The sequence below is a fragment of the Mytilus californianus genome, unplaced genomic scaffold, assembly GCF_021869535.1.
Source record: "Mytilus californianus isolate M0D057914Y unplaced genomic scaffold, xbMytCali1.0.p SCAF_45, whole genome shotgun sequence".
Taxonomy (NCBI): domain Eukaryota; kingdom Metazoa; phylum Mollusca; class Bivalvia; order Mytilida; family Mytilidae; genus Mytilus; species Mytilus californianus.
In genome coordinates this window covers 168584-195702 of record NW_026262696.1, presented here as the reverse complement: position 1 = coordinate 195702, position 27119 = coordinate 168584, and the positions used below count along the sequence as shown (strand labels likewise).

Below are 27119 nucleotides of genomic sequence, written 5' to 3'. Positions count from 1 at the left end.
AGTTTCATATATCTTACATATGCACTTGCCTTGTATGATTACTGTTTTGTCCGTTAATTCCTGATTTTTTTTCTTTTTTGAATTGAGATCTCAACGAACCAGCAGATGAAACTCCGTCACAAGATACTGAAAATATTGAAATAATGAACAAAAATGATCAAAATTCCAAATGAAGAGACTAATGTCTAGAAACGCTGGTGTCCACCTATTGATATATCACTCATTATATTCCAAAAAGGAACATTAAGTAATTTTCTCCTTCAACTAGGAACAGGCACTTTCAATATTTGGCAAAATTGCCACATCTATGGCAATTTATCATCATATAAGTTTGACAGAGTTTAGTCACTAGGATCCAGTAACCGTGGTTATAGTGTTTATTATCTTTTTCATTGGAAAATTGAATATTCAATCATATAATTTGCAAGAAATGATTGAATCATAATAAAAGATAAAGTACTATTCAACATAGAACAGGTTTTGATGAGATCTAGAGCATTACAATAAATAAGGCTCTATATTATGCTTTCATTTTAAAACTCACAATATATAAATAATCCATCATTTAAATTGAATTACAAATGATCAAGTTTTTCTTACATTATATATTATATTCTTATACGCATGAATGTGAAGTAGTACAACTACCATGTTTATAAAACAGTTTGATACGTCATTTTTTTATTGTAACTTTAAAAAAAAATAGTTTTACACATAGTACCATATAAATACATATTTTCAAGATTGGGTCTTGAATAAATCGAAATACCATTTCAAAAATTCTTGAGAAATAAAACATACATTTAAGGCACAGTCAAGAGGACTTGAACCTCATACTCATATAATGAGCCCAACCGGTGACTGTTTGTTACCTCTGTATATTGTTGTGTCCTTGTATAATGCTTTGAAAAATAATATTCATCAAATTATCAGTAAACTCAATAATGTAGGTATCCTTAATATATTGAATAGATCATTTTCTTTTCGAAATTATACGTTGTACATATCAATTCAACCATAAGTAGGTTCTTTCGTAACTTGTGTTATGATTTACAGTTACAACATTTTGTTTTAAAAGTTTCATTTAGTGATGCCTAATTGAATATTTATCATCATTCCAAATTCATGGTCTCTTTTTAATACGTATTCAGTTAACACACCATTTTCCGATTTAGAGTAGGTGTGTACGGTAAAAATCGTAGACAGATTCCTCAGTAAAACTACGAACAACCAAAATTGATTAATCAAACTTTTTTAGTTGCTAAAGAACAAGTCTGCAATCTCAGACTTAACTTAATCACAGCAGCATGCAAATATGATAAATATAATTGACAGTAATCAGAGAATAATATCAAACTCAATACCTGAGAAAAGAATTTAGAATACGGTTTTCATATTGAGTCCTTTTATACATTTAAAATTAAAATATAATATTATTATGTGACTGCATTGCGGTTTATTTTCTTAAGATGGGGAGCAGCAAGTCAGTTTTTTGGCTGATGTAATCATTTTTGTTCAATTCAAAATTTTACTATTTTTACTATGGTTAGGCTTATCATACATGTATATAATGAATTTCAAAATGTAGAGACAATGCATAATACTAGTTTTACTTGCATGTATATATTCTGTGGTTTGAATAAATGTTCAATATTTATTTTCCATTAATAAAAACCTTGCGCTGAATTTTTCAGACGACGATTAATGAAGGGACCACTTCTCAAGTAACCAATTTAAAATATTTCACTGTGTATTTCGAATATGTTAAAAGGTAGATATTGTTTAAATTCTCCTAATATAAATATCTTATGTTATGACTAAGTGTTATTTTCATCTATTTACAATGGATCGACAACATTCGAGTTGGAATTTTAATTCTTAGGGTATCATTGGCTCAGCACAGTAGTCAATGTTTCTGTATAGACATACTTGATAACATGTTTTTCAAAAATGCCCCGTCTATAGTGTGAGACCTCATAAAGAAAATAAAGTTTCAACTCATTTTGTCAAAGTAGACCAAAACCTTATTGGCTAATTTGCATTATTTAACTAAGCATTACTTTGCATGGTAACATCATATTATAACTTCAAATACATTCACCTTAATGTAAGATGGAAATAGATTGAACAGTTGAACGAAAAGCGCCTTGATTTGACAGACAAGGGTTAATAAAAAATAAGAACCATTTTTTTAAGACAGAAAAACAAGAGACGTGGTTTGGCGTCTTGCATGGGAAAGCTTGTAAGGGTTGCTGTAGACTTAGCAAAATAAGAAAAATGAGAAACAACCAAAGGACGGACTGAGTCGCTTGACTACATATGTATCACCTTACTTATTCTTGGAGGAACTGCTCTAGACATTTAAGAAAAGTTGGAAAATATACTAGGGTAATGAATTTGGACACATAGGAACAACATATTAGACACGGGGCCATTAAGTCAATTTGCCCGTTTTTCACAATTACGTGTATATCAAGGAAAAGTGCCACGTGTGGGAGTACTGTAAATTAATTTAAAAAAAATGATAGGTTTTTTTTTATAGTTTTTGCGAATAATTAAACTAGGTATGCAATTCTAAGAACTTGCATTCTGATATCTGATGCATAGATAGCTGTATGCAACTTTTCCTGAAATCACAATAATTACTTATTTTGTATGGCTTCAATACAGATTTTGGTGAAAATCATCTGCATTTCAACCACATTTAGGCATACGAAAATTATACAGCCAGGTTTGAAAAAAATTAAAATAAAAGTTGATGGATTAAATTTGTTAATATCTCTTTATTTTCTGAAACAATAAAAAAAATATATTTGAAAAAATCATATTATTTATAGTATATTTACTGATTAACTTTTTTCGTAATTCAACCAATAAATTAATAAAAGAATCTTTATTTGTTGAAATTTGAATTCAAGTCGTATCACTTCTGGAATCGAATTTAAATACCATGGTATGATACTCAACCCCTAACGAGAGGGATTGTGCTTGATATTCATATGATGAAGACAAACATTTTCAATCAGTTTAATTGAGGTCTGGGGATGGCATATCAGTAACTGCTAGTAGTCCCTTGTTGATTTATGTATCATTTTCATTTTGCTTAGTTACTTTTGTTACCTATTCTGACATTTGACTTGGACTTCTCTTAAACTGTGCGTATTGCTGTCTGTTTGTTTTTCTACAATGGCTAGAGGTATAGGGGAGGGTTGAGATATCACAAAATATGTTACCTCCAGCTGCACATTTGCGCCCGTCCAAAGTTTGGAATCTCGGGCCTTTGTTAGTCTTGTATGATTTTTTAACTTTAGTTCATTTATATTCATTCCTTTTCCTAATTCTTTTTTCTAACCAGTGGCTCTTACTTGCCTTTATAAATTTATTACTATAATGTATGATTTGCTATTAAATTTACATCTGTAATTACTGTCCTGGTGGTAATCAGTATTATTACATATATCAGTTAATATAATGGTGGTAATAAAGACGAAATTCACCAAAAAAGAGTCTTGAAGCAATTCTAACATTTGTAATATGAACATAATTCCATAGTTGCCTTTTTGGAGTTATATCGCTTTGATCGCCTCTTCGCTATGAATAAGCTGTCGAAATTGTGTGTGTCCAGTCAATTGAGGATCTATAATGAAAAAATATAAACAATAATATGGCTGTTCTTTATAATATATGTCCCTCCATACGCTACCATACTTATTTAGGGAATAATTTGGGATTTTCCGTAGACCTACACAATATCTCAGAAGAAATTCCACTTCATGTGTCTTTTTAGAATATTCAGAAAACTCTTTTAAGCCATATATTTAAAGAAAAATGAGGCTGATTCAGTCCAGATTTGAGCCTATAAAAGGTGTATTTATGTACGAGGGAAAATAAAACGATACGAGGTCAAATAAGCCAACAGGTCAGCACGTTCAAACAAAATGTTAACTCTGACCTTTTGTCACGTGATCATGGTCTTTACCGAAGGAGCCATTAAATCGTTTGCTGTCCAACTGTGAAAGCTAATGGTAAGTAAGCATGTATAACATAAGGGGAATTAAGTTGTCAAACTCAGTAGATCTGTTATATAAATGGTTCTTATTTATATACTGCTATTTGCATCATAAAGGTTAACAGTAATTTAAACACTTCCATCAAATTGGTGGACGCCATTTGTTGAAGATTTGTATGATGTTCGGTTTGAATCTCTTGGAATTATCGACTTTGTTTCGTTTACTGTCTCTTTATCGAACAATTCAAAACGTATGCTTACATTCACGCATACTAATAAAACTGCACACAAAAACATACAAACAACTAAACGTGTTTCAGAGACACACATGTTCTGGAGTTTCAGTTGGAGGTTGTTATTTTTCACCCACTTGAACTTAAGATATAACCCATGAAATGTGACACTTTATTATTATTCATATTCAACAAAAAAATGTTATAAACAACTTATATAGCTAGATACGAAATAAATGAAATAAGTTAGTAAAAGAATAATATGGCTGAATTTTAACATCCGGTTCATCCAAAATTAAATGCATTAGTCTCGTGATATCTCATAGTAATACTTATATTTATATTGTTATTTACATAGAAGACTGACCCGAATTCTATGTAAGACATTTAAACCGTCAGGATTAGTTCAATACCTTAGATTATTTCTCCTTTAAAGCTTTAAAAGAAATAATGTTTGATTCAAATCATTTCAAATAAAGTTCTTTTAAATTTCCAAATACGAATTATTAATAATGTGATACTACTTTTTTATTATCAAATGTATAGGATATCAACATTCAAATTCGTGTGTGTATTTGGTTTAGAATCCCATGTGTAATTCAAAGCTGAACCCTTTTGAATTTAAAAAGTATTGTTTTTAAAACAGATAAGCCTTTTTAAAATAGTGTCAAATTTCTTTTATCTTTGTTCATTACTTATCGTTTCCTTTTTGTTAAAATTATAAATACATTGTAACTTACTTTTATACAAAAAAATGTATTTAGTTGTAATGGTTTCTGATTTAAGAAAGATGTAATTCAGGACTAAGAAACAAAAAAATCAAAGTATGTTAATAAATAAAGGCAACACAGTAGTATACCGGTTTTCAAAAGTCATTAATCGATTGAGAAAACAAATCCGTAAAACCAAAAAGCACAGAAACAAACTAAAACTTTCGTTATCAAAAATCCTAACAAAACTGAAAAAGTCAAAAAGAAATATGCATACCTTATCGTTATGCGCACCCTTTGGAAATCCAAAATTAAGTACAGCGTAATTTAAAATACACTCCTATATACAATTACCTTCAAATACAAACTTCTTGAAGGAAACTTTAATCTCGAAACGGTTCGACGATCTTAATTGTATGACAAAATTATTAAATAAAGAAACACGTCACGATAGGTATATATATATATACATATATGCATAATGTATATGTAAAGATTTTGATGCGAACTTTAATGTTTTCCTTAAGCTAACAAGTGTCCATTGTATCCAAGTTTTCGTAATTTCATTGTTTACTAGTGATTTTGGAGTTGCGTGACTCTCTTGATAGGTTAACGGTCGGTTATTGTATACTTACATAGTTCCTGTAGAAATTAGATAATAATATTTCATTAATATGAATATTTCCAGTCCTCACTTGCCGCTAAAGGGAATTAAATTAAGTTATCATAACTGCTCAGAATAATGAAATGATTTGATAATTTGGTAGGTAGTGATAAAGAACATTATATACGTGCTGATAAGAAATGTAATAGGTGCCAAGGAAACGTATAAACGGTACGTTAGTTATATTCTAGTAAAAGAATATTTTGGTGCAAAATGTGGGAACATTAAAACTAAACAGAAAACATTTAAAACATACAGCCATAGTGTGTCAGTAGTTCACATTGGTACTATAGAAAAATAATATTATACAAGTATTGCTTATGACAGCATCGGCCTTAAAGAAACATGAACTTGTATGTTAAAATGTTTATTTCTTTCATGTCTATTCATATTTAGTACCAAAACGATTTTCGAATAAACAAAATCTTTCCAGGCCGATGTGTTTTTTATTGTTTTTTTTTTTTATTGTTTTTCTTTTTTTTTTTTGGCAAAGACATAAAAAGTTACTTCTCTTTTTAAACCTGAAAAATTAACTGAATAATCCGTAGAATAAATTTAAAATAAGGGTAAGAAAAATATACCAAAATTTATTGTTAAATTTATGTTGGATCTCAAACATGAAGCTTTTCATGGATATAATTGAATCCCTCAGCAATAAAGAAATACATGATACAACAGTTACTAGGACAAATCGTATACAAAGTATAGTAGCATTAGAAACCAAACACTCCAGTAGCAAATATTTTATGCATGTTCAGGACGAGAACAATTTAACAGGTTATATAATAAGTCGATCCTGAAAGACAGGTGGATAAATGGTTGATTATTTGAAATGCCACTAGAAAATGACAGTATGTTTTTTTGGGAAAATGGCGCAACCGGCCACCTACGAACCCATCAGAGAGTTCTCTAACTCGCAGAGGGCGTGGTTCTTTCTCTTCAAGGGGTGTCAAATTTAAACAGTCTCTTTTCTTTTTGACAGTGTTGCGTATTTACGCATCCCTAACAGATAAACGGATGCCATAATCTATCTTGGATGTTTTGCCGGAACTGGTGATGTCCAAGGAATGACCATATCTCATACCAAATCAATTCTTGGTGTCCATTTGTTATACAACTTAAATACTAGTAAACCTAACTATTTGATGTTTTTGGTAATATTTGTATCACGAATTACATATCAAATATATATACAGACATACTTATATATATTTTTGTATTTATTCCTAGCTTAAATTACTTTGCAGGATGAAATTTATATACCAGACCAACAAAAATCACAAGATGTACCTTCTGTCAGACGTACTCAGGGCTTGTTGATACAAACAACAAACAACCAATCTAGAAGCGCGACACGATCCGACAATAGTACACCAGAAGTCATGTTATTAGATATAAATAGTCCATTGCATGAGATTTCAGTAACCAATGATGCAGTACACCTAAAGAATTGTAGATCTCAATCTGACGACATTTTACCTCAGCGGTTTAGTTTACATATGACCGATTTAAATTATGAATTTGAAAAACTGAGACTCTATGAATAGTGTGATCGCATCTTCTAATAATGATAAAAACAACATCAGATAAAAGATGAATAATAACAACGTTCAAGTCATTTTGCAAAGACCTCTAACGGACACGAACTAAATATTATGTATTCCTGTTGATAATAATACCCTGCGCCTTTGATGAAAATTAGTTCTATATTAAATAAAATATATAACAATTTAGGAGCAAATAAATTCAAAACATGGATCGACGTTTGATGATAATGCATGTAATTTTTATTGAAATGAAGCAACTATAATGAAACTTTAATTTATTTTGGAAAGCAAACATATATTTGGACAATTGACCGAAAGTGTCTTGATTGGTTCCTTAAACATTGATAGTTAAATCTTAGATAAATGTTATTTTTCCAGAAAAGTGAACTTGTATTTGCAAATGTTCGATGGTGGTTTTTAATGCATTTAAATGGCAACATATCATTTATAAATCTAAAGAAACAGTATTTTGCATGTTATCGTGTGTCAGATAATACTTCCTCAATTAAACAGTGTAAACATGAAGAAGTAACAGAGTGTGACGTGCAATTATTATTTGTTTATATGCCATTCTATCAATTCAACAACAGTCAATAGTATAACCAACAACATTCTGATGTATTTCTTTAGTAATGTACATATTTTCAAAGCCAGGTTACACATTTCTATGTAAACTATACATGTTGTTTCCTTATTTAAGTAGTAGAAATGTTATAATGAATTGGCGTTTACTTACGAAATTATTGATTGTACATTAGTATGTTTGGTTCAAAGGAAAGTACTCAAGGCACATTCTAGGATGGTGTATGTTTGCCTGAAAAGTTTCACCTCTTCAAGATAGTGTCAAAATATTTTCAAATTTCACTTGTCAAAATAGTATAAAATGTTAATTATTGTTTTCTTACTTTTTATGCTGCTTAACTCTCACTCTTCCTGTAACATTCATATGAACAATCAAAACACACCATCTGGCTATCGTTTCACAAAAGATCGTAAATCGTACGATTTACGACTGGTCGTAGGATATGTTACCGACCAAGTTTACGAGTGTTTCACAAACGTGTCGGAATAATTATCGTACGACTTCCGATTACCGACCTCGGTTTTAACAGCTCTTTTATGTGAAGGTCGGTAAATGGATTCAACGCGCACCTGTGTTGACAGTGAATAATATCAGTTTATCGACAAAAATATGTCTCTGGTTTATTTATACAGTTCTTTAAAGTTGGACAAGCAGGTTATATAAGAATGGAAAGGTTTCAGGTAAGTATGTTGAGTATCTTTTTTGTTATATGAACCTTTCAATAATATAAAATCCGCGAAATGTGCTTCATGAAAGATTTCCGAGCAGACGACATCATTTGAAGATGGATTCTGTTGCTAGTTCATGGAAGGCCTGCCGGTGGTCGAAAGAAGAGACCTCAATCCTTATAAGTCTAGTAACAGAAAACATTGGCATAATTAAGGGGAAATTTTCACCGTCTCTTACTAATGCTGACAAAAATAAATGTTGGGATTCAATAACAGAAAGGTAAACAAAATCTTCATGTCAATCTTTTCAACCCAAGATAACTTTTTAAGAGATAAAAATAAAGGGTATAGAATAGTTGTTCCAACAGATATTATAATTATCATGATTATGGCTTTGTGTATTATTACATTTTCCAAGGGAACTTCTTTACTAGTTGGAACAATTATATGTGGGCATCACATCTACATAATATTTCTTAACTTCAATATGTTGATATTAAAATATTGAAATTGAGCATACAGCTTTACTCTATCATATGTGTACATTTTTACTTGTATGTAAAATTTTCTGTACTGGTATATTTTTGAAATGGTTTCAATTAATGAGTTATATTTTATTTTGTCATTTTTGATATGTCCTTTGAACATCAAAATATATCGTTGATGATTGCAAGTCCGTTATGCTTGTACATGTAAGTTCGTGACATTTCGTGATTTCCACTTTATTCGTGACGTCATGCATACGTATTTATCATCGGCAACGTGCTACTTCAAATAAACTTAACCGGATATTTTTCATTTCATGTTCATTAATATCGGCTTTAAAAAGAGAATTTGTGTATGTTTTTGCATATTATTTGTTTAAACGTCTATTTCCACTATTACTGATTTATTCCTCTCCTAGAATTTCATTTGATTCTTGGGAAAAATTGTAGGGAGAGTAAAGAAGTTAGTATGTCCCAAATTCTCTTTTTATCGAGATATTCATTTGTTATTTGATCTCAAATTTATTCTGTAATGTTCAAATACATAATACAATATGCCTGACCTATATATTGTTGCACATTCGCAAAATCCACCGTCCAAAACACGAACTTACAAGCATCAGGTTTACTTATTTTACTGAATCGGGTCACAATATGAAACAAAGACAGATTGACCATAATAATTACTTTATTTAATGAGACTCATTTCATGTAGCACATTCACCGATCTAGTATGCGGCCAACTTTAATAAAATGCTTCGCTGAGCGCAGCTGGATACGACCGCAGAGGTCCAACCCTGAACAGTTGGGGCAAAAATGGACACAATATTCGCGCTTGATACCGGTCTGAATTTGGATTGTAATTAAATATTTGACACATAATAGGTTTCTGACACCGAATAAATGTAGTCAAAGAACTTAGAATTGGTTATATGATTTGATTTTATATTCAATTTTTTACTTTTGACTTTGTGCAATATACTATGCTGTTGCGAAATTGACCCCCCCCCCCCCCAAAAAAAAAAATGTTTCCCCTTTTTTTTTTGCTTTTGTGAAATACACTATGCTGTTGTGTATTGCCCCCCCCCCCCCCCTTGCCCCAATAAAAATTTTGTTTTCACCTCCTCCCCCCCCTTTTCCAAAAAAATTCTTTCCCTCAAGATATGGTCATAATCTCAATTCAAATTTCCAATGGAGTTTGCAACCATATATATTTACCAATTTAAATACATCATAAAATTCTTGAAATAGAAAAAAAAATCCCCCCCTTATTTTTTGAACCCCCTTATGATTTATCACCCCCAAACTCAATCCCAGCCTTCCGTTTGTGGTATGGTACCTTGCAGTACAATTTCAGAGAGATCCATACACTTAAACACAAGTTATTGGCTGGAAACTAGAAAAATGCTTGTTTTTTGGCCCCTTTTTGGCCCCAAATTCCAACACGTTTAGGGCAATTACCCCCAAACTCAAACCCAGTTTTACCTTTGTAATATGAAATCTTGTAGTACAATTTCATAAAGATCCATACACTTACACACAAGTTATTGTCCTGAAACTAGAAAAATGCTTGTTTTTTGCACCTTTTTGGCCCCTTATTCCTAAAATTTTGAGGCAATTACCCCCACAATCCATCCCAACCTTCCCTTTATTTTTTGAACCCCCTTATGATTTATCACCCCCAAACTCAATCCCAGCCTTCCGTTTGTGGTATGGTACCTTGCAGAGAGATCCATACACTTGAACACAAGTTATTGTCTGGAAACTAGAAAAATGCTTATTTTTGGCCCCTTATTCCTAAACGTTCTGGGCAATTACTCCCAAACTCAATTCCAGTTTTCCCTTTGTGATTTGGAACCTTGTAGTACAATTTTAGAAAGATCCATACACTTACACACAAGTTATTGTCATGAAACTAGAAAAATGCTTTTTTTTTGCCCCTTTTTTGGCCCCTAATTCCTAAAATTTTGAGGCAATTACCCCCTAAATCAATCCCAGCATTCCTTTTGTGATATGGAACCTTGTGGTACAATGTCAAAGAGATCCATACACTAACACACAAGTTATTGTCTGCAAGTTACAAAAATGCTTATTTTTGGCCCCTTATTCCTTAACTGTTGGTACCATAACCCCAAAATCAATCCCAACCTTCCTTTTGTGGTATTGACGCCAACATTATACCAATATTTTTTGCGGTCGTATAAAAAGTAAAAACATAAATACATTTTTTGTTTGTTACTCTCATCATGTTGATATAAATAAGGCAGTACAATTATTCATAAAATTAACTAAATTAAAGAACCTTAGTGAGCGCGCTCACATACCCCACGTCCCCACATTGTTATTGGAGAAATAAAATAAGTTCAAAGGGGCGTAACTCCTGGAAAAAAAATTGAATCGTAATTTCCTGTCGATATGCACATCTACGTAGTATGTCCTTATCTGAAAAGGTTACATGAAAATCTGTTGCAGTAGTACATCAAAGTAAATAAGTTCAAAGGGGCGTAACTCCTAGAAAAAGAATCGTGAAATTCTGTTGTGTGGTTTGAGAGGAGTTTCGATGACAAGAAACAGGACTGCAAACGGGTCAAAAACATTATACCCTCCGCAACTCGTTGCGTGGGGTATAATAAACATGTTTCTAAATAACAAGAATAATTTTAATTGAATATAAAACATAATAGAGCAGAAAAAAAAACTAACTGAAAATTTAGTACAATAAAACTAATAATCTAATTTGTTTTAAATTGTCAGTACAAGTACATGTATTACAAAATATATAACAGTTTTTGCACACTAAATATAAACTTTTTCAAAATTTATTTAAATTAGTCAAAATTTGGGAGGAAGAAATTAGAATAATTTCAGAGTCTAAATTTAGAAAAAAAATTAAGTTTTTATAAGGCCATTGTTAGCAGGTTGAAGTTCATCTTGCTCAAATTTTTTTATTATATAAATATTAAACCAGAAGATGTGGTATGACAACTCACCAGAGACTAAATGACATCAAACGTCTACATTATTATTTTTGATAGATATATTTACTAAAAACCATTCTGCTTACTTCTGATATGAAAGCTTCTAAACTGTCCAATTTATTCTTCCAACACTTTCTATAATGCAAAATAATGAGGTGTATCTGACATTTGTTCTCTGTATAACTGTTTATTAAAATTTAAATTGAAAAGAAGTATTAGGTATTATCAGAAGTACATGTATATTTTTTTTAAAATTACACATCTTTTCAAGTGTAAATGCCTGCAACATAGAAACTAGAAATGTGACCCAAGTGAAAAAAAAATGGTTAGACATGCAAAGTGATTCCAGAAAAAAAGAGGCAAAAAGGAGAAGAGAAAGTTCAAAGACTGGAGGTGGTCCAGCCCCTCCAGAGATTGATTCAAATGATTTAAAGGTGATTATTCAATTTTTCCTTAGTTTTAAGTCTTTCATGTTTTTTCATGGTGCAAATTCCATAAACCAGTATACCTTTACTGCATCATATGATAATTAATTAAGTTTTGGAAACAAATAATCACCATTATCAATGTCACAAAGAGGCTTTATACAGTCAGTGACTATATATCAGTAATATTTAAACTGCATTTTAACTGACAAATACCAGTTTCATGTATCAAAGACAAAATATATATTTCAATCCATAAATACAAGAAGGTAAGATTTTTTGATTGATTATAAGGGTCACATGTTAAAGCTTAATAAAATATTTTTGTACACAATTTATCCATTAAAAATTTGTGTTCCATTTTTTAAATAGTCAATATCGTGCCGAAATGTTAAATTGTTATTGTATGAGAAAATGTTCCTCTTTTTAAATAAAATTACTATGACACAATAGAGAGAAAATGTCAACAATTTCCCATTTTTCAACTCGCGCATAAAATAAATAAATTAATACAACAGTGAATAGTTGAATATGGGAATCTGCAGCAATTTTTCATCCCGTTTCTTTTTTCAAATTAAAATTGTTTGTTCATCTTGCACAATAAACATGTGGGGCAAAGTAATGGTGTCTTTTGGATCACAAGTCTGCTGCCAATAATAATGCATGTATGTTAAAATTATTGTTTTTCTTTTCTTTTTGGCATGGAAAGCTCATTTTGTATCCTTATTTTCTCTTCTTCTGATTTTAAGTGTTACATCAGATGCCTCAATTTGTGGACTTGATGCAGGCTACGATTCTGTAGGTATGAAAAATATCTGTGGAATGACTGTAACATTTTTTCTGTCTATGAAGAAATAACAAAAAAATGTGGGCACACTGTATAACCCTATAACAGACATTCCTTATATTTCAATTCTAAATTCAATTTTAAGCCATTTATGGGGGTAGGAATGCCCTTTACCGTCAGGGGTCAAACTGTCATTTTGGGCTACCTTTAGCGTGAAATCATGATATGAATATGTATATTTACCTCATACAAATTTAAATAATTTTTTTTATTTCTGTTTTATTTTTTTTTATTAGCATATAGATCTATAAATAACTCAAGCCCTAAAATTTGTCCAGAAATATCATTATTCCACTCACAAGTTCCATAATTATTTGGTGACTTTTACAGTCACACATACTTAACATGTTTAAGTTAAATTAATAATGCTAATCACTTTGACACAACTACAGGGGTCGACTTCAGCACTGGCCCGCTGGCCCAAGGCCAGTAGAATTTCGATAGGGTCAGTTGAACATAAAGACTACTACTGGCCCCATTGGCCATTACATTTGACTATATTTTCACTTAGAAAGTATTATTAGGGCAAATTTTATTTGAGTTGGGCCACTAAATTTACGCTCTAACTGGCCCTAGTGGCCATACTTTTTAATTTTGTTAAGTCAACCTTTGAACTATATGCAAATTTTACATTTTTCAGCAAAGCCAAAGAAAGCAATAGTCCAGCAAGGATCACAAATTGTTCCAAGTTAGTATAACCACATCTCTTTACTTTCACATAGTAATATTAAGTTCATTCTGAATCTGCCTGGCAATGGTAATATCAAGTGTTATAAATGTTTATTGTTTGGACTGTGCCACAAAGTTCTGTTTATACAACATTAGGATATATAATACTTAATATAAAAACAACTTTTTTTCAGTAAAGCAGAGAAACTAAAAGCAATAATTTCAAAATATTTTCTATCTTAAATTTTTTATGACTATGAAGAAGTGTTTGTTCAAATTTATTGATGTAAATGCAGGAAACTAAATTTAATCAGTACATTAAAATATTTTTATATCCTGCATTTGTGTTTCAGAAAATCCAGGAACAGCTGCTGAAGCATGGGGATCAAGCGCAGATTTGCCTTTAAGAGGTTTGTGACTATTAATTTAGAAACCATAAACTGTAAGATTTGAATAAGCACCAATGCTAAATTACAGGACTTCTGCAAAAGGTATGTCCTTTGTGCATGTGTTTAAATTACATGTCAAGATACTATGTGTCTTTTTATCCTACAAATTATATATTAGACCGTTTGCCTTTCTAAGTACAAAAAACATTCTAAAGCAAAGTAATTATATTCATATATTACGGGATTACACATGTGTCGAGTTTTGTGATTGGATAACAACACAGACATGCCAGTATATATTTATGAAACTGCCAGGGTATATACGAAGTTTTCATCTCCAATTGGACCCTCAAAAATGTTACCATAACACCTGTTACTATGTGACGTAGCCAAAAGCTATACAGAACGCTAAAGAATGTCACAGGCTCACAGAGGGAAAACTGACGTGCATCCACTTCAGATACTTAAATTTAATGTTTTAAAGTATTATTATAAATTATTACATACACGATAACATTATTTTCACAGCAAATTACATAATACTTCACATATGCTGAACATATCAGGTTGGGTTTTTCAATATATGTGTTATAAAAAACAAAGCCACACACACATACAAACACAAAACATTAAATCTAAAAACTTTATTGACGGAACAAAAATGGCAGGATATAAAAGGCGCATTTAAATGGATTACTCAAAATATTAAGAAATCATTAACATGTAATGAGTATATATGCTGCATAACATATAATATTACACCTTCTTTGATTTGGGTCAGTTATGCTTATACACATGTACCTTTGTGAAATTGAATTTTGATTTGTATAGATTTTTACAAATATAGAATACCACTATGAAAAATTTTAAAAAAAATAAAGCATTACATTAAAGTAGTTAAAAAGGTTTCCATGCAGGTTTGTAGTTATGTGTATATATTGTTTATTTGCAAGTGGTGTATATTCTGATATGTTGTGCTCTGGAGAATACTATTCCATGCATGCCTATGTAATATATATGTATAGCATTATTATAAAAATGTACTTATTATTTCATTTGTAGAAACCAATGACACAGAACAGACATTGTATACTGCTGTTGCAGTAACTGGCTCTTCTGCAATAAACAAACAACCAGATAAAAAAGTTAGTCGCCAGACTAACTTGGCAAATCCTTCTAACTCAGGTATGTGCAGTTGACTTTAAATCGTTTTCTGCAATTGTACTTTATTTTTGTCTAAATAATTATTTAAACAACCAAAACATGCTTGAAATGATTTAAAATTAATTTTGTAATTTTGACACAATGTTTTTCTAACGTCATCAAAGTTTGTACCCCTCCCCCCCTTTTACCACCAAAAAAAAAGTAATTGCCAAATTTGAAAAAACTAAAGTCTCACAAAAAAATACAAAAATTTAGTGTGATTTTCAATCTTAAGACTTAACTCATTTAGCTGAAGAGATTTCTGTAAAATCAAGCATTTTTGCAGAATTTGCAAAATTTGCAAAATAAGTTGACTCCTTATACTGTAATCAATTAATATCTTTTAGTTAAATCAAGTCATCCATGTTAACTAAAGGTAAATCTGATTTGTTTGTCTTTATTAGGAATTATTAAATGGTCCGGGAACACAGTTATCGTTGTTTGATTTTCGTTGTCCACAAATATGGTCCCTAGTGTGGACAGTGTGTTACTTGCCAATTTTTTTATACCCCTTCCAAATTTATTTCTTCATGTTTTATGCCTCAAATAGCAAGTAGTGGGATAAAATTACACTGCAAAAAAAATTGGGTCATGAATTTTAAAGTAGTGATTTGGTCCAGCTGAAAAAGGTTAAAAATTAGCATTTCAGAAGCTGTCAAAAGATTTCAATACCCCCTTAACATAAAATTGTCCATATTTTGAGTTAGAGCTTATGAATTTTTCTATAATTTTGATATTTGTCCCAAAAGTAGTACAACACACTGTAAAAATATTATTGAGAAAGCACAGGTGGGATTTTTTTAATTTTCATTTATTGTCTAAAAGAAATGCACTATGAAATAACTCTGTTTTCAGGCCAAATGCAAAAGTCAAAAATGTGTGTTTTAAGTCTGCAGTAATTTCAAATTTCTGCTTTAAATATTCAAGTTTTCTACAATAAACCCATGTAATTTTGAAACTGCTATATACATGTGATATATGGTAAGATGTGTTGCATTATATGTGTTGTTAACATTGATTTTAGTCATTACTATTTTGATTGATTATACTTATTGGTAAGCTGGAGCAGTACTTAATATGAAGTAAGTATCAATCAATAAAAAAATAGCGATTTTAATGTATATGCTATATTATTTTGTTTCTGTCATGCAACTCATTCTTGAAATTTTTTTGGCAAACAGATATACATTTTGCACTTTCCTTTTATTTATAGAATAAAATGCATTTCTTCATATTGCAGATTTAATATTGGAGGTTGAAAGGGAAAAATTAGAACTGGAAAGAGAACAGTTGGTTATAGAAAAAGAAAAGATTTCTTTGAAAAAGGAAAAGTTGAAAATGCTGAAAGATGCCATGCAAATGAAAAAAAGGACTCTTCAATTGTTAGAAGAATATGTGGACTTTAAGAAATTAAAATTTACACATGACTCAGATGTTTGTGACCTTTTGCCAATTATTAAGTTTTAATATTTTTCATCAGCAAAATATATGTATGACTAAAATCTATTGTGGGTCAGATCTATGACAGATTCCTAATCTATGATAATTGTAACGTCAATGCAGTCCAATCTATGGCAGATTTTTTAGAATCTTAATCTTTTGCGTTTTTTAGTTTTCCAATCTATGACAATTTGTTAGTTTTATAATCTATGACGTAACCATTTGTGAAAATAAATAGCCTTTAGGCATGAAATAATTTGACCCGGAAGAATAAGCATTTCTTACTCATGGTGCATGGTACCTGTTTGACCCTTCTATTAACCAAGTACCTGAAAAACATGAAACGCAGGAATTTGCCATATATCTGGAACCAACAATAAATTTGAGTCATACATATATGACACGATATAGCGTTAAATTTTATGCTCTGTTTAAAATTCATTTTTATGTTGAAATTATTATCCACCAAAATTTACCATTAGTTCAAATATGAATATGTATACTTCTCAAATACATTTTCAAAAGTGAATATTTTCTTACTTTCTCTCTTTAGCATAAATAAAGGTTGCCAAATGTATCATTTTTAAGACATGAAAAAGTTTCCTCATTAATCTATCAGGTATCAACTCTGTTATTGATTTATAATTGTGGAGCATAAGATTTATCCTTATATTCAATTTTGAATGAAAGTGATATCACCACTAACCTTTATTATGTTTATAAACAATTAATATATTAAAAATTTATAAATTGAATCAATTCTGTTTCACCAAAATAGAGCATTACATTCTTATTATTTCAAATTAACTTTATACAGATAAAAAGGATAAGGAAATAATAAAGAAAAATACCACTACATCGAGCTATAAGTTTTCATAGGATGTTGTCTCCAATCATTAAAATGATAAATGACAAATAAACCAAAAATATGAAAGCTGAAAAACAATTTTAAATTGACAAAGTTGAAATTGAAACTTTAGAAAATGAAACGCAGTTTTGTCAAAAGATAGCAAAATAGCAAGATTTTATATAATGTTACAGAAAAACCATATTTTCATTCAAATTTGTTAATTGTGAATTATTGAGTGCATGCAATGAAACATAATGGTAAAAATTGACATTTCTGTTATAAAAAAATATTTGAAAAATGTTATAAATATATATTTTTGGGTAAAAACAGAATCATTTATCTGTACATCAAAAAACTTTTTTTTTTAATTTTCATGAATCATATTTTCATATAGGCATTAGTAGAAATATTTAATTAAAATTTCAGAATTCGCTAAATAATTTGTCAGCTAAGACCTATATCACACCTTGTCTTTTCAGGTCCAGTAACATACAAAACTATATCAGATGTAAAATTAGGATTCCCAGTGTTCAAATTCAGTTAAAAAAAAGTAACCTTTTTCAGTTTTATACAGTACGTTTATATAGTAATTTAATGATTTATCTGTTTGATTTTCCAAAATATTAAGTTTTTTAGGCAAATCTTTGAATAATGCGTTCTCTAAGGGTTTGAACATTAGCAGGTGCAATATCTCTAACAATATGGTTATCTCCATTGTCAATAAATTCATCTGTTAAATCTGGAAGTGGCAGTTTATCATCAATACACTTGTTGTGTAATTTAAAAACAGCTGTCACAACTAGTGCAGATCTTTCAGGTGTAAATGGTAAACATCCTCCAGTTTTATGCAAACACCTGTAATAAAAAAATATCAATATTTTTTACATTGGAAATTGTTGTGTACAAATATCAACTGACAATACTTCAGTGTATTTTGCACATAAAAAGATGAAAATTGTATCATTCTTCATATTTTATAAATAAGATGTGGTATGAATGTCAATGAGACAACTCTACATCCAAGACACAATGTAGTTATATTAAGCAATTACAGGTAACAATACAACTACCTCAATAAGGAGCCTTGGTGCACACCGAACAGCAAGCTATGGAGGGCCTCAAAATGACCAGTGTGTATTTATATGTTTTCTTTAATTAATATATTCAACCTAAGATAGTAGAGGGGCATTATGTTGTCTGGTCTACGTCCAACCATCAGCAGATCAGGTTAAATTTTTTTGGGCAGGTAGTTTGATGAAGATGAATTCACATCAACTTGATACTTAGTACACATTTTCCGTTCCTTTTGATAGGGTCTTTCTAAATTGTAAGCTAAATCATTTTTTACCCCAATGTTACAGTTCATTGAACTTAGAAATATGATAGTGTTAAAACAGTACATTTTCAGGTAAATGTTTTTGGTCAGGTAGTTTATGATGATGTAAAATTCACATTTAACAGTAACTTAGTACATATGTTCCTTATAATAAGGTCTTTCTAAATTTGTTTAATGTTTATTTAAAATACATGCAACATATATTGACAAAATGTCTAAAATTGTGATTCCTTTATTTAAAAACTAACTATTCTTTTTAAATACCTATATCGTGACTTGCACACACCAAAAGCCTGCTCCACTATGGTTCGTGTCTTGGCATGAACCTTGTTGTATTTCTCCTCTGCAGGAGAGCTTGGATTCAATTTTGGTGTTAGTAGATAACCCTTAAGTGCGTAACCCGAATCCCCAAGCAGCCATCCATCTACTTGGGTTTCTTCAAAGAAGTAACCCAATTCAGAATTACAAAACATGAATGAATCATGCACACTCCCGGGAAATTTGGCAACAAGATTGGTAAATCTGAAAAATAAAATTCTGCTGATAGAATCAAAAAATGTAGCGCCCCACCCCCTCCTCTTCAAAAATTTCACATTTTATACCCCCCAAAAATCAGTTTTTTTGGTGGGTATATAGGAATCACCCTGTCCGTCTGTCTGTCTTGTAAGCACAACTCCTCCTTAAGGGATGGACGAGACTTTAATCAGTTGTAGTGCACAACCTGAAGATGTGCTTGAAGGAAGATATTTCTGGTCAGAATTATTTCAAGGGAGATAATTGAATTTACTTAATTTTGATATAGCAATAAATGGCAACAGGTCTTGTAAGCGCAACTACTCCTTAACTGAACAATCAATATTGATGAAACTTTATAAAGTATGAGTACCAATGAGACAAAACTAACTTGATTTCTAAATGTTCCAAGGCTGATCAGTACCTTTTTTGATACACAAAATATAGTGCATTGATCAAGACATTCTATACATCCTATCCATGAACATTTCCAGAAATTTATCGATGTAATATATGCTCAGATATTCAAGGCACAAAATGATGTTTCACTTGCCAAGAAAATTACTTAACTTTTGCAAGGTGCAGGAATCTAAAATCTGTTCTAAAAATATAAATGATGTCATTGTTAAACCTCATCTTTAATAAAATTGGAGTCATCTTCCTTTGTCTAGAATAGCTGTTAAATTAACAACCAATGCAATATTTAATTTTACTTCCCACTTATAAATTGAAGCAATCTTTACCGTTCAGTGCTTTCAAGCACTTTGATTAAGTTTACCACTTACATTACATTTGATGCCATAGGTATCGACAATACTTGTTAAAAGACTTTATTCAAGCCTGTAAAAGGGTTGCCATAAGGGGCATCTGTGTTTAATGTTAGATTCGTTTTGATGCAGCTATATATGTAGTGATGCAGATCCAACCACAGAACTGGTGTTGTTTGAAAAAGACTAAATATAGTTTAATTGCTATTACATGTACGTCTAACACAACAACATGAATATTAGCAACGTTTGTTCATTGTACGGATTTGACATTGCAGTAAAGAAAGTTTTAAAAAACAAGATAGATAACGAATGAAAGTAAAACCATATGTGAGCCCCACTTCCTGATTGATGTACGCAATAACCAAAAAAGCAAATGTCAGACAAAAAAATATCCAGAAAGTTGTAAATATAAGACTATTTGTGTTTCTGTTTTCACTTACCTCATCTCGTGATCCACAACTGCTTGGATGTTTAGGGAATGATACCCCTTACGGCAAACATATACTGGCTCATTTTCCTTTGGAGCAATAATCGGGATCAGCGTCCCATCCACAGCACCAATGACATTTGGGACCTTTGCTATATTGTAAAAACCCTTTTTGATTTTACTTAATTCTGCTTTCGTTGTTGGAAATTTAATATTGTCAATATCACGGACTATGGCGTGAGAAACCCTCATGACACATCTTGACACGCTGGCTCGAGAAATTCCATGAAGATCGCCAACTTCAGAATAAAAGTCCCCCTTGGCATAGTATCGAAGAGAAACTAACACCTGAAAGAATATTGAAAAATAATGTTAGATTTAAGACTCATAGAATTTACAATAGCATTCAAATAAGCCACAACTTAATACAATTCTGCTTTTTTTTAGTCTAATCATATGAAATATAAGATTGATTTATCATACAGAAATGTCACGGTTTTTGTCTTGCCTTGACAGAGTCAAAAAGCGAGACATAGGTATGCTGTTTCCGGCGACGGCGGCGGCGGCGTCAACAATGTATTAGTTTGTGATTAGGTCTAGTTCATGGTGAACCACCAGTGGTAGGTCAATGATATTTGGTATGCAGTTGTATTAGCATTGGCACATCTCAATACCATAGAGATTATTTGGCCCCGCCCCCTCAGTCAAGGTCTATTGACTTTGAAACTTTTCATAGTTTACATGTATTAGTTTGTGATTAGGTCAATTTATGGGGAACCACTAGTGGTAGGTCAATGATATTTGGTATGCAGTTGTATAAACATTGGCATATCTCATTTCCATGGAGATTATTTGGCTCCGCCCCCTTAGTCATGGTCTATAGACTTTGAAAATTTTACTAAGTTAACATGTATTAGTTTGTGATTAGGTCAGTTCAAGGGGAACCATTAGTGGTAGGCCAATGTTAATTGGTGTTCAGATGTATATAAGCATTAGCACATCTCATTTCCATGGAGAATATTTGGCCCCGCTCCCTCAGTCATGGTCTATTTACTTTGAAACTTTTGCTTAGTTTACATGTATTAGTTTGTGATAAGATCAGTTTAAGATGAACTGCTAATGTTAAGTCAATGATATTTGGTATGCAAATTTATTGGCATTTGCAAGAATCGTTTCCATGGAGATTATATAGCCCCACCCCTGATCATGGTTCATTGACTTTGAAACTTTTACATAGTTTACAAGTTAATGTTTGTGTTTAGGTTTGTTTAAAGGGAACGACTTATAATAAGTCAATGGTATTTGGTATGCAGTTGTATTAGCATTGGCACATCTCATTCCATGGAGATTGTTTAGCCATGTACCTTCAGTCATGGTTCATCGACTTTGAATATTTGCATAACTTACATGTTAAAGTATTGATATTTTAACTTCAACATTTGCATTATCAAAATTACAAAAAGGCGAGACATATCTCTGTGATGACACTTTATCTTGATACATTTAAGCAGTCCGACTCTAAGACTTCTTTAATGTGCTTACTCAGTCTAAAAGGTTTGATTTAATCATGACCCTATTTCTATAGTTCAGTGGTCAACGTTTATTTTGATTTATAATTTAATCCATTTTTGTATCACATTGGCATAGTCAAAATGCTAGACTTGGGTATGCTGTTTAAGAAGGCGAAATCAGCACCAGTAAGATGATACATATTGTTATTTGAAGAAAATGAATCTTTTTTTCGATCTAAGATGGTTAAAAAGAAGCACCTCAAAGGTCTTATAACCAATTCATCAATGCAAAACTATTCAATGATGGTTGGACTGTCGGTCGACTCGTTCGTAGGTGCATGCGGGTCCATCGGTCACAAACAAATAACTATGCATATCAATCAATATTCGTGGTAAGATTGTTGTTCCAATTCCATATACTAGTGAGCGCCTTGATCTCTTTTGATTAGGGTAAATCATGGTTAATTGAATGCATAATTAAGAAACTTATGTTTGTGAGACAAAATTTACTACAAAAGTTCGCTAAATGGTCCGTTAAAATGTCGTTGTCCTGACTGTGCCTTCGAGTATAAAGATACTAAGCTCTGGTATACGGGATCCGAGGGTCGTTTATGGCCCCCAGCAGGTCCAGGACAGCGCCCGGGGAAGTCTGGGGGTAAAGCCTCAGATATTTAGCAAACAGAGAGGGTAATTTTGAAGTTGAAGTATGCACAGCTGAGTGTTTTGCTATATATCAAATCAAAGACCTGAAACTGACTAAAAAAATCTAAAAACTTTGCAATGCTCGCCAATTTATTATGCTTCAGAGAAAGAAAGTGCTAGAGAACTGGATCATCTCATGACATATATATGTTAACATACGAAAACAAAGCAATTAAAACAATCAATTTTTAATTTGGTGATATATGAATGTGACGTTCGTATGTAAGAGCAGCAGCGGATGAGGGTGGCATGGTGAGAAGTATTTGTAGAATACAGAATATACTTGGGTAAAGTCCGCGTCATCTCCAATGTTGCACAGAGTTGGTCTGGTTTCTTAGATGGATAAATATCCTATCGCGCAACCCATCTTTTAATTTCGAGAAGAAACTGTTTTTTTTTTTTTGCCATTTTGTTTGTGCACGCAAGTGCGTCGTTGCGTCAATGGTAGCTACGCCACTGTATTATACTATAAGCAGTAGTCAGTTGATCAGTTTTTCGTGGTTTGTTCAGTGTTTAGATGCTATGTTTAACAATAGACCAACTATATAATATGTTTTAAAAGTTCATTGTCATCTGAGGGGTCATACATTATGATGTACATGTCAGTCTCGCAGGTTTTATTTGACCTTGACCTCATTTTCACGGTTCATTTCTCAGTGTTTTGGTCTGTTTTTCTTCAACTATAAGCAAAATATCAACTATATTTGTTGTATGTAAGGATTGTAAGGTGTATATGTCTGTCTGGCAGGTATCATCTGACCTTGACCTCATTTTCATGGTTCATTGGTCAATGTTAAGTTTTCATGGTTAAGTTTGTTTCTAAGTTACTATAAGCAATAGGTAAGTTTGTTTCTTAGATACTATAAGCAATAGGTCAACTATATGTAATGCATACATTGATTGTAAGGTGTACATGTCTGTCTGGCATGGTCCATCTGACATTGACCTCATTTTCATGGTTCATTGGTCAATGTTAAGTTTTCTTGGTTAAGACTGTTTCTTAGAAACTATAAGCAATAGGTCAACTATGTTTGGTTTATTGAATGATTGTAAGGTGTACATGTATTTCTTGTTTGGTTTATCTGACCTTGACCTCATTTTCTTGGATCATGTTAAGTTTATGTGTAACTTGTAGTAAAGCTTTATATTTAGGACTATCAGCATAAAATCAATGGTTAGTAAAGAAGGCGAGACATTTCAGCGTGTGCACTCTTGTGTTAGTTTGGTACCAGTATTTGTCAATTAATGACATGTTTTAGCTGCCTAACGTCCTAATGGTGTATTAATAGTAAATACTGCATACTAAATACTTTCCTTTCCTTTAATTTTTCTGCCCTGCCTACGATAAAATAGGGGCATAATGTTTTTAGAGTGATTCAAATTTATATTGTTTAATGCGATGGTGTTTTTTTGTTATGGTTTCTGTTTGTTAATTTTGGCTTGTTTTGTTTTATTGATTAAATTGATTTTTTTTTCTTAACATCTGCATACTATGTTAACTAGAATAAAGAACGGAAACGGGCACTGTGACAACAACCCGACCAAAATGTACAAAACAACTAAAGGTTAACAATGGGTCTTTAACACAGCGATAAATCACCCACTCATACATGTAGGCGAGCATGAGCAGGCTCCGAAACATTAATGTATACTAGATCGGGGAAATGGAATCCATTCTACACTACGAAACAGATTAAAACTGCTCTAAGTTGAATTGTAGATTATCGCTAATTGTTTTTTAGTTTATTATGTATATATTTACACAAGAATGTCATTAATTGTATAACCTTCATTTATCATGCTTTCCTTTAAAATAATGTAAATTTGCAAAAGCCTTCCCCCCACCCCCTTTCCTAAATTACAGAAATTAACTTTTTACATTACATATACAGATATTGGACAAAAGTGAGTTCCAACTCAAAAAATGTTCAATCATTTCAACCAAAATTAAAAGATTTCAAAAAACTATTGCCAAGTAACTACATGACCGATCTTTAAGAAATCACGGGGGGGGGGACTTCGATATTTTTTTGGTAGGGCTGTGCCTGAAAAATGTACCCATTTTTATATAGGAAACACATATTGTAAATATGACCCCTGATTTTGTACACACACACACACACACACACACACACACACACACAAATTAAATGCCACTTACAATTTGTTTCACAGACAATAATCTAAAAATTACCACATCTTTCCATTAATACGAAATTTCCAAAAGTATATTTATATATAGGAAATGTAAAATATACTCCAAATCAATATATTAAGTTAATCAATATAGTAACATATTAAAAAGTAGAGGCATTTTAATATAAAATCTCACAAAATCATGGCCCATATTTTTGGCACATCCCCGTATACCCATTTAAAGGAAGTTGACCCCCCGTGTAAGAAATAAATACCATGAGATGTAGAAATGTTAAAAGTTTCAAAAAGGCTCCTTGTCCGAAAACACATTTTGACAATTAGTCTCGGAAGTACCAATAATTATAGTTAACCATAGCTAGTGCCTAAAAAAATCGATTTTGGTTGAAATGAGAGTGGGAATTCACTTTTGTCCGCTGACTGTATATGTGCTAGGCATGCTCAGTAATTGCTACGGTATAAGATTACATTTTCAATGTTTTCAGAGTCATGAAGTGGAAAATATATGTTAATGCGCGTAGCTACGTTTACGTCAAAACGCCCGGGCGTACACATGAATTTTGGAGAAAAAATATTATAATCTAAATAAATTAAAAGATCTGGCTAAAAGCACATGAGCCATGTAGTTATTTCTCCACTGACTTGTAATTGAAGATAACAGTCGGAAGAAATTTACTTTTTAATCAAATGGTATCATATTATTTATTTGTTCGTTTTCTGTCAAAATCTGAATCTACTGTGAATTATCCTCCCTTTCCTATAGTTTAAAGCAATTCATTATCTGCTGAGATACGATATGCAGTTTTGTCGAGCCTGCGAGACATTCCGTAATCGGCGTTGGCGTCGTCAATATTTATATGATCAGCCTGTGGTTAATTTTTTTTAAAACATCAATAAATTTGCAAAACTTTATGAAATTTTACAGCATATAGGCAGACATTTTTTTATGATCAAAAGAGTATCCAGAGCATACATTTTTTAATTATGAAAATTTAATTTTAATTTTTCCGCATTTTACTGAAAAGAACATTGTTTTTATTAGTTAACAAGTAGATACTGTTTGTTACGCATCAATTACTTTGTCAAAACTTCATCGAATTTTATGTAAAAATGTTAACACCAACTGTACGATTTTTTTTTTGCACCAGATGCGCTTTTCCACAATGAATGTCTCATTAGTGATGCTCGAGGCCGAAATATTTGAAAATCCAAAACCTAATAAAAACATTGGAAGAGCTGATCAAAATAAAACGTACCTAAAGTATAGCCAATTCCGGAAAAAGAATCAGAGCTTTGCATGGGTGAGATAATTATATTCCTTTATTTTTAAATGATTTCAAAACTTTTACAACAGTCAGCAAATTTCAGTCTAAATTTTTTTTTTTCATTTTTCAGTATTTTACCCTTTTTTGGGGGGCAATTAGCAGACGGTCTTGAATTAAATATTTTTCACCTGCTACATTTGTAAACTTTCATAGATTGTTTTGAAACTTGGACAGAAGCTATCTTCCAAGATCAAGAAAAACATTTAAAGAAAAGTTTGATTTCTTTTAAATCCTGTTTTTGACTGATAAATGCATTCATTTTTTATAGTTTAACCGACAGCAGCAATCCCAGGCGAAATACAGGATTCCACAGAACCCTTTGAGTATGTTTATTTCACACCTGACCATCTATGGAGATTTATCATTGCATGTACTTGTCCATTAACGAAATTGGCGCATAAAAGGGGAGAAAACTAGATTAAGTCATAATAATCAAAAGAACGACACCATTGAAAATATAGACTTGCTTTTTTTATATTTCGAAAGGTTTGGATCTTTGGTCGATTGATTGTTTTACCCCACATCTCCTTTTAAACATATTTCATAGTACTAGTAACAACTATTGGCAATTAGATTCCAAATCAACACACTGAATAAATTATACATGAAAAAATCAAGAAATTAGACTTTACTATGAAAGTATGTTGCTATGATGAGTTTTAATGACAGAAATAGTATCTC

General features: G+C 31.5%; 2 protein-coding genes across 4 annotated transcripts in view; one reads left to right on the top strand and one right to left on the bottom strand.

Moving 5' to 3' along the window:
• Positions 1 to 3963: 3963 nt before the first annotated feature.
• Positions 3964 to 18309, top strand: LOC127699955 (uncharacterized). 2 transcript variants are annotated; one of them, XM_052203332.1, is made up of 7 exons: positions 3964 to 4025; positions 6864 to 8426; positions 12149 to 13104; positions 13790 to 13837; positions 14172 to 14228; positions 15285 to 15392; positions 16651 to 18309. In XM_052203332.1, the coding sequence occupies exons 3-7, from the start codon at positions 12966 to 12968 to the stop codon at positions 16875 to 16877; spliced, it is 579 nt and encodes a 192-aa protein (XP_052059292.1). In that variant the 5' UTR covers positions 3964 to 4025; positions 6864 to 8426; positions 12149 to 12965; the 3' UTR covers positions 16878 to 18309. The 2 variants fall into 2 exon arrangements, with proteins under 2 accessions (XP_052059292.1, XP_052059291.1); XM_052203331.1 differs by having other exon boundaries at positions 15270 to 15392.
• Positions 18265 to 27119, bottom strand: part of LOC127699954 (putative nuclease HARBI1) — a 44288-nt gene continuing 35433 nt past the window's right edge. For both annotated transcript variants that reach the window (XM_052203330.1, XM_052203329.1), the window contains 3 exons: positions 20760 to 21094; positions 19301 to 19558; positions 18265 to 18555 (listed from right to left, as the gene is read on the bottom strand). In XM_052203330.1, the coding sequence (XP_052059290.1) occupies positions 18333 to 18555; positions 19301 to 19558; positions 20760 to 20998 (720 nt within the window). In that variant the 5' untranslated portion in view covers positions 20999 to 21094 and the 3' untranslated portion in view covers positions 18265 to 18332. The remainder of the gene's footprint in view (positions 18556 to 19300; positions 19559 to 20759; positions 21095 to 27119) is intronic.

Excerpts from the sequence above, each read along its gene's own strand:
- LOC127699955 (XM_052203331.1), top strand. The coding sequence starts at position 12,966 with ATGTATGTTAAAATTATTGTTTTTCTTTTCTTTTTGGCATGGAAAGCT. Across the intron at positions 14,229-15,269 it reads CGCAGATTTGCCTTTAAGAG|AAACCAATGACACAGAACAG; the intron begins GTTTGTGACTAT and ends TTTCATTTGTAG. Across the intron at positions 15,393-16,650 it reads GGCAAATCCTTCTAACTCAG|ATTTAATATTGGAGGTTGAA; the intron begins GTATGTGCAGTT and ends TTCATATTGCAG.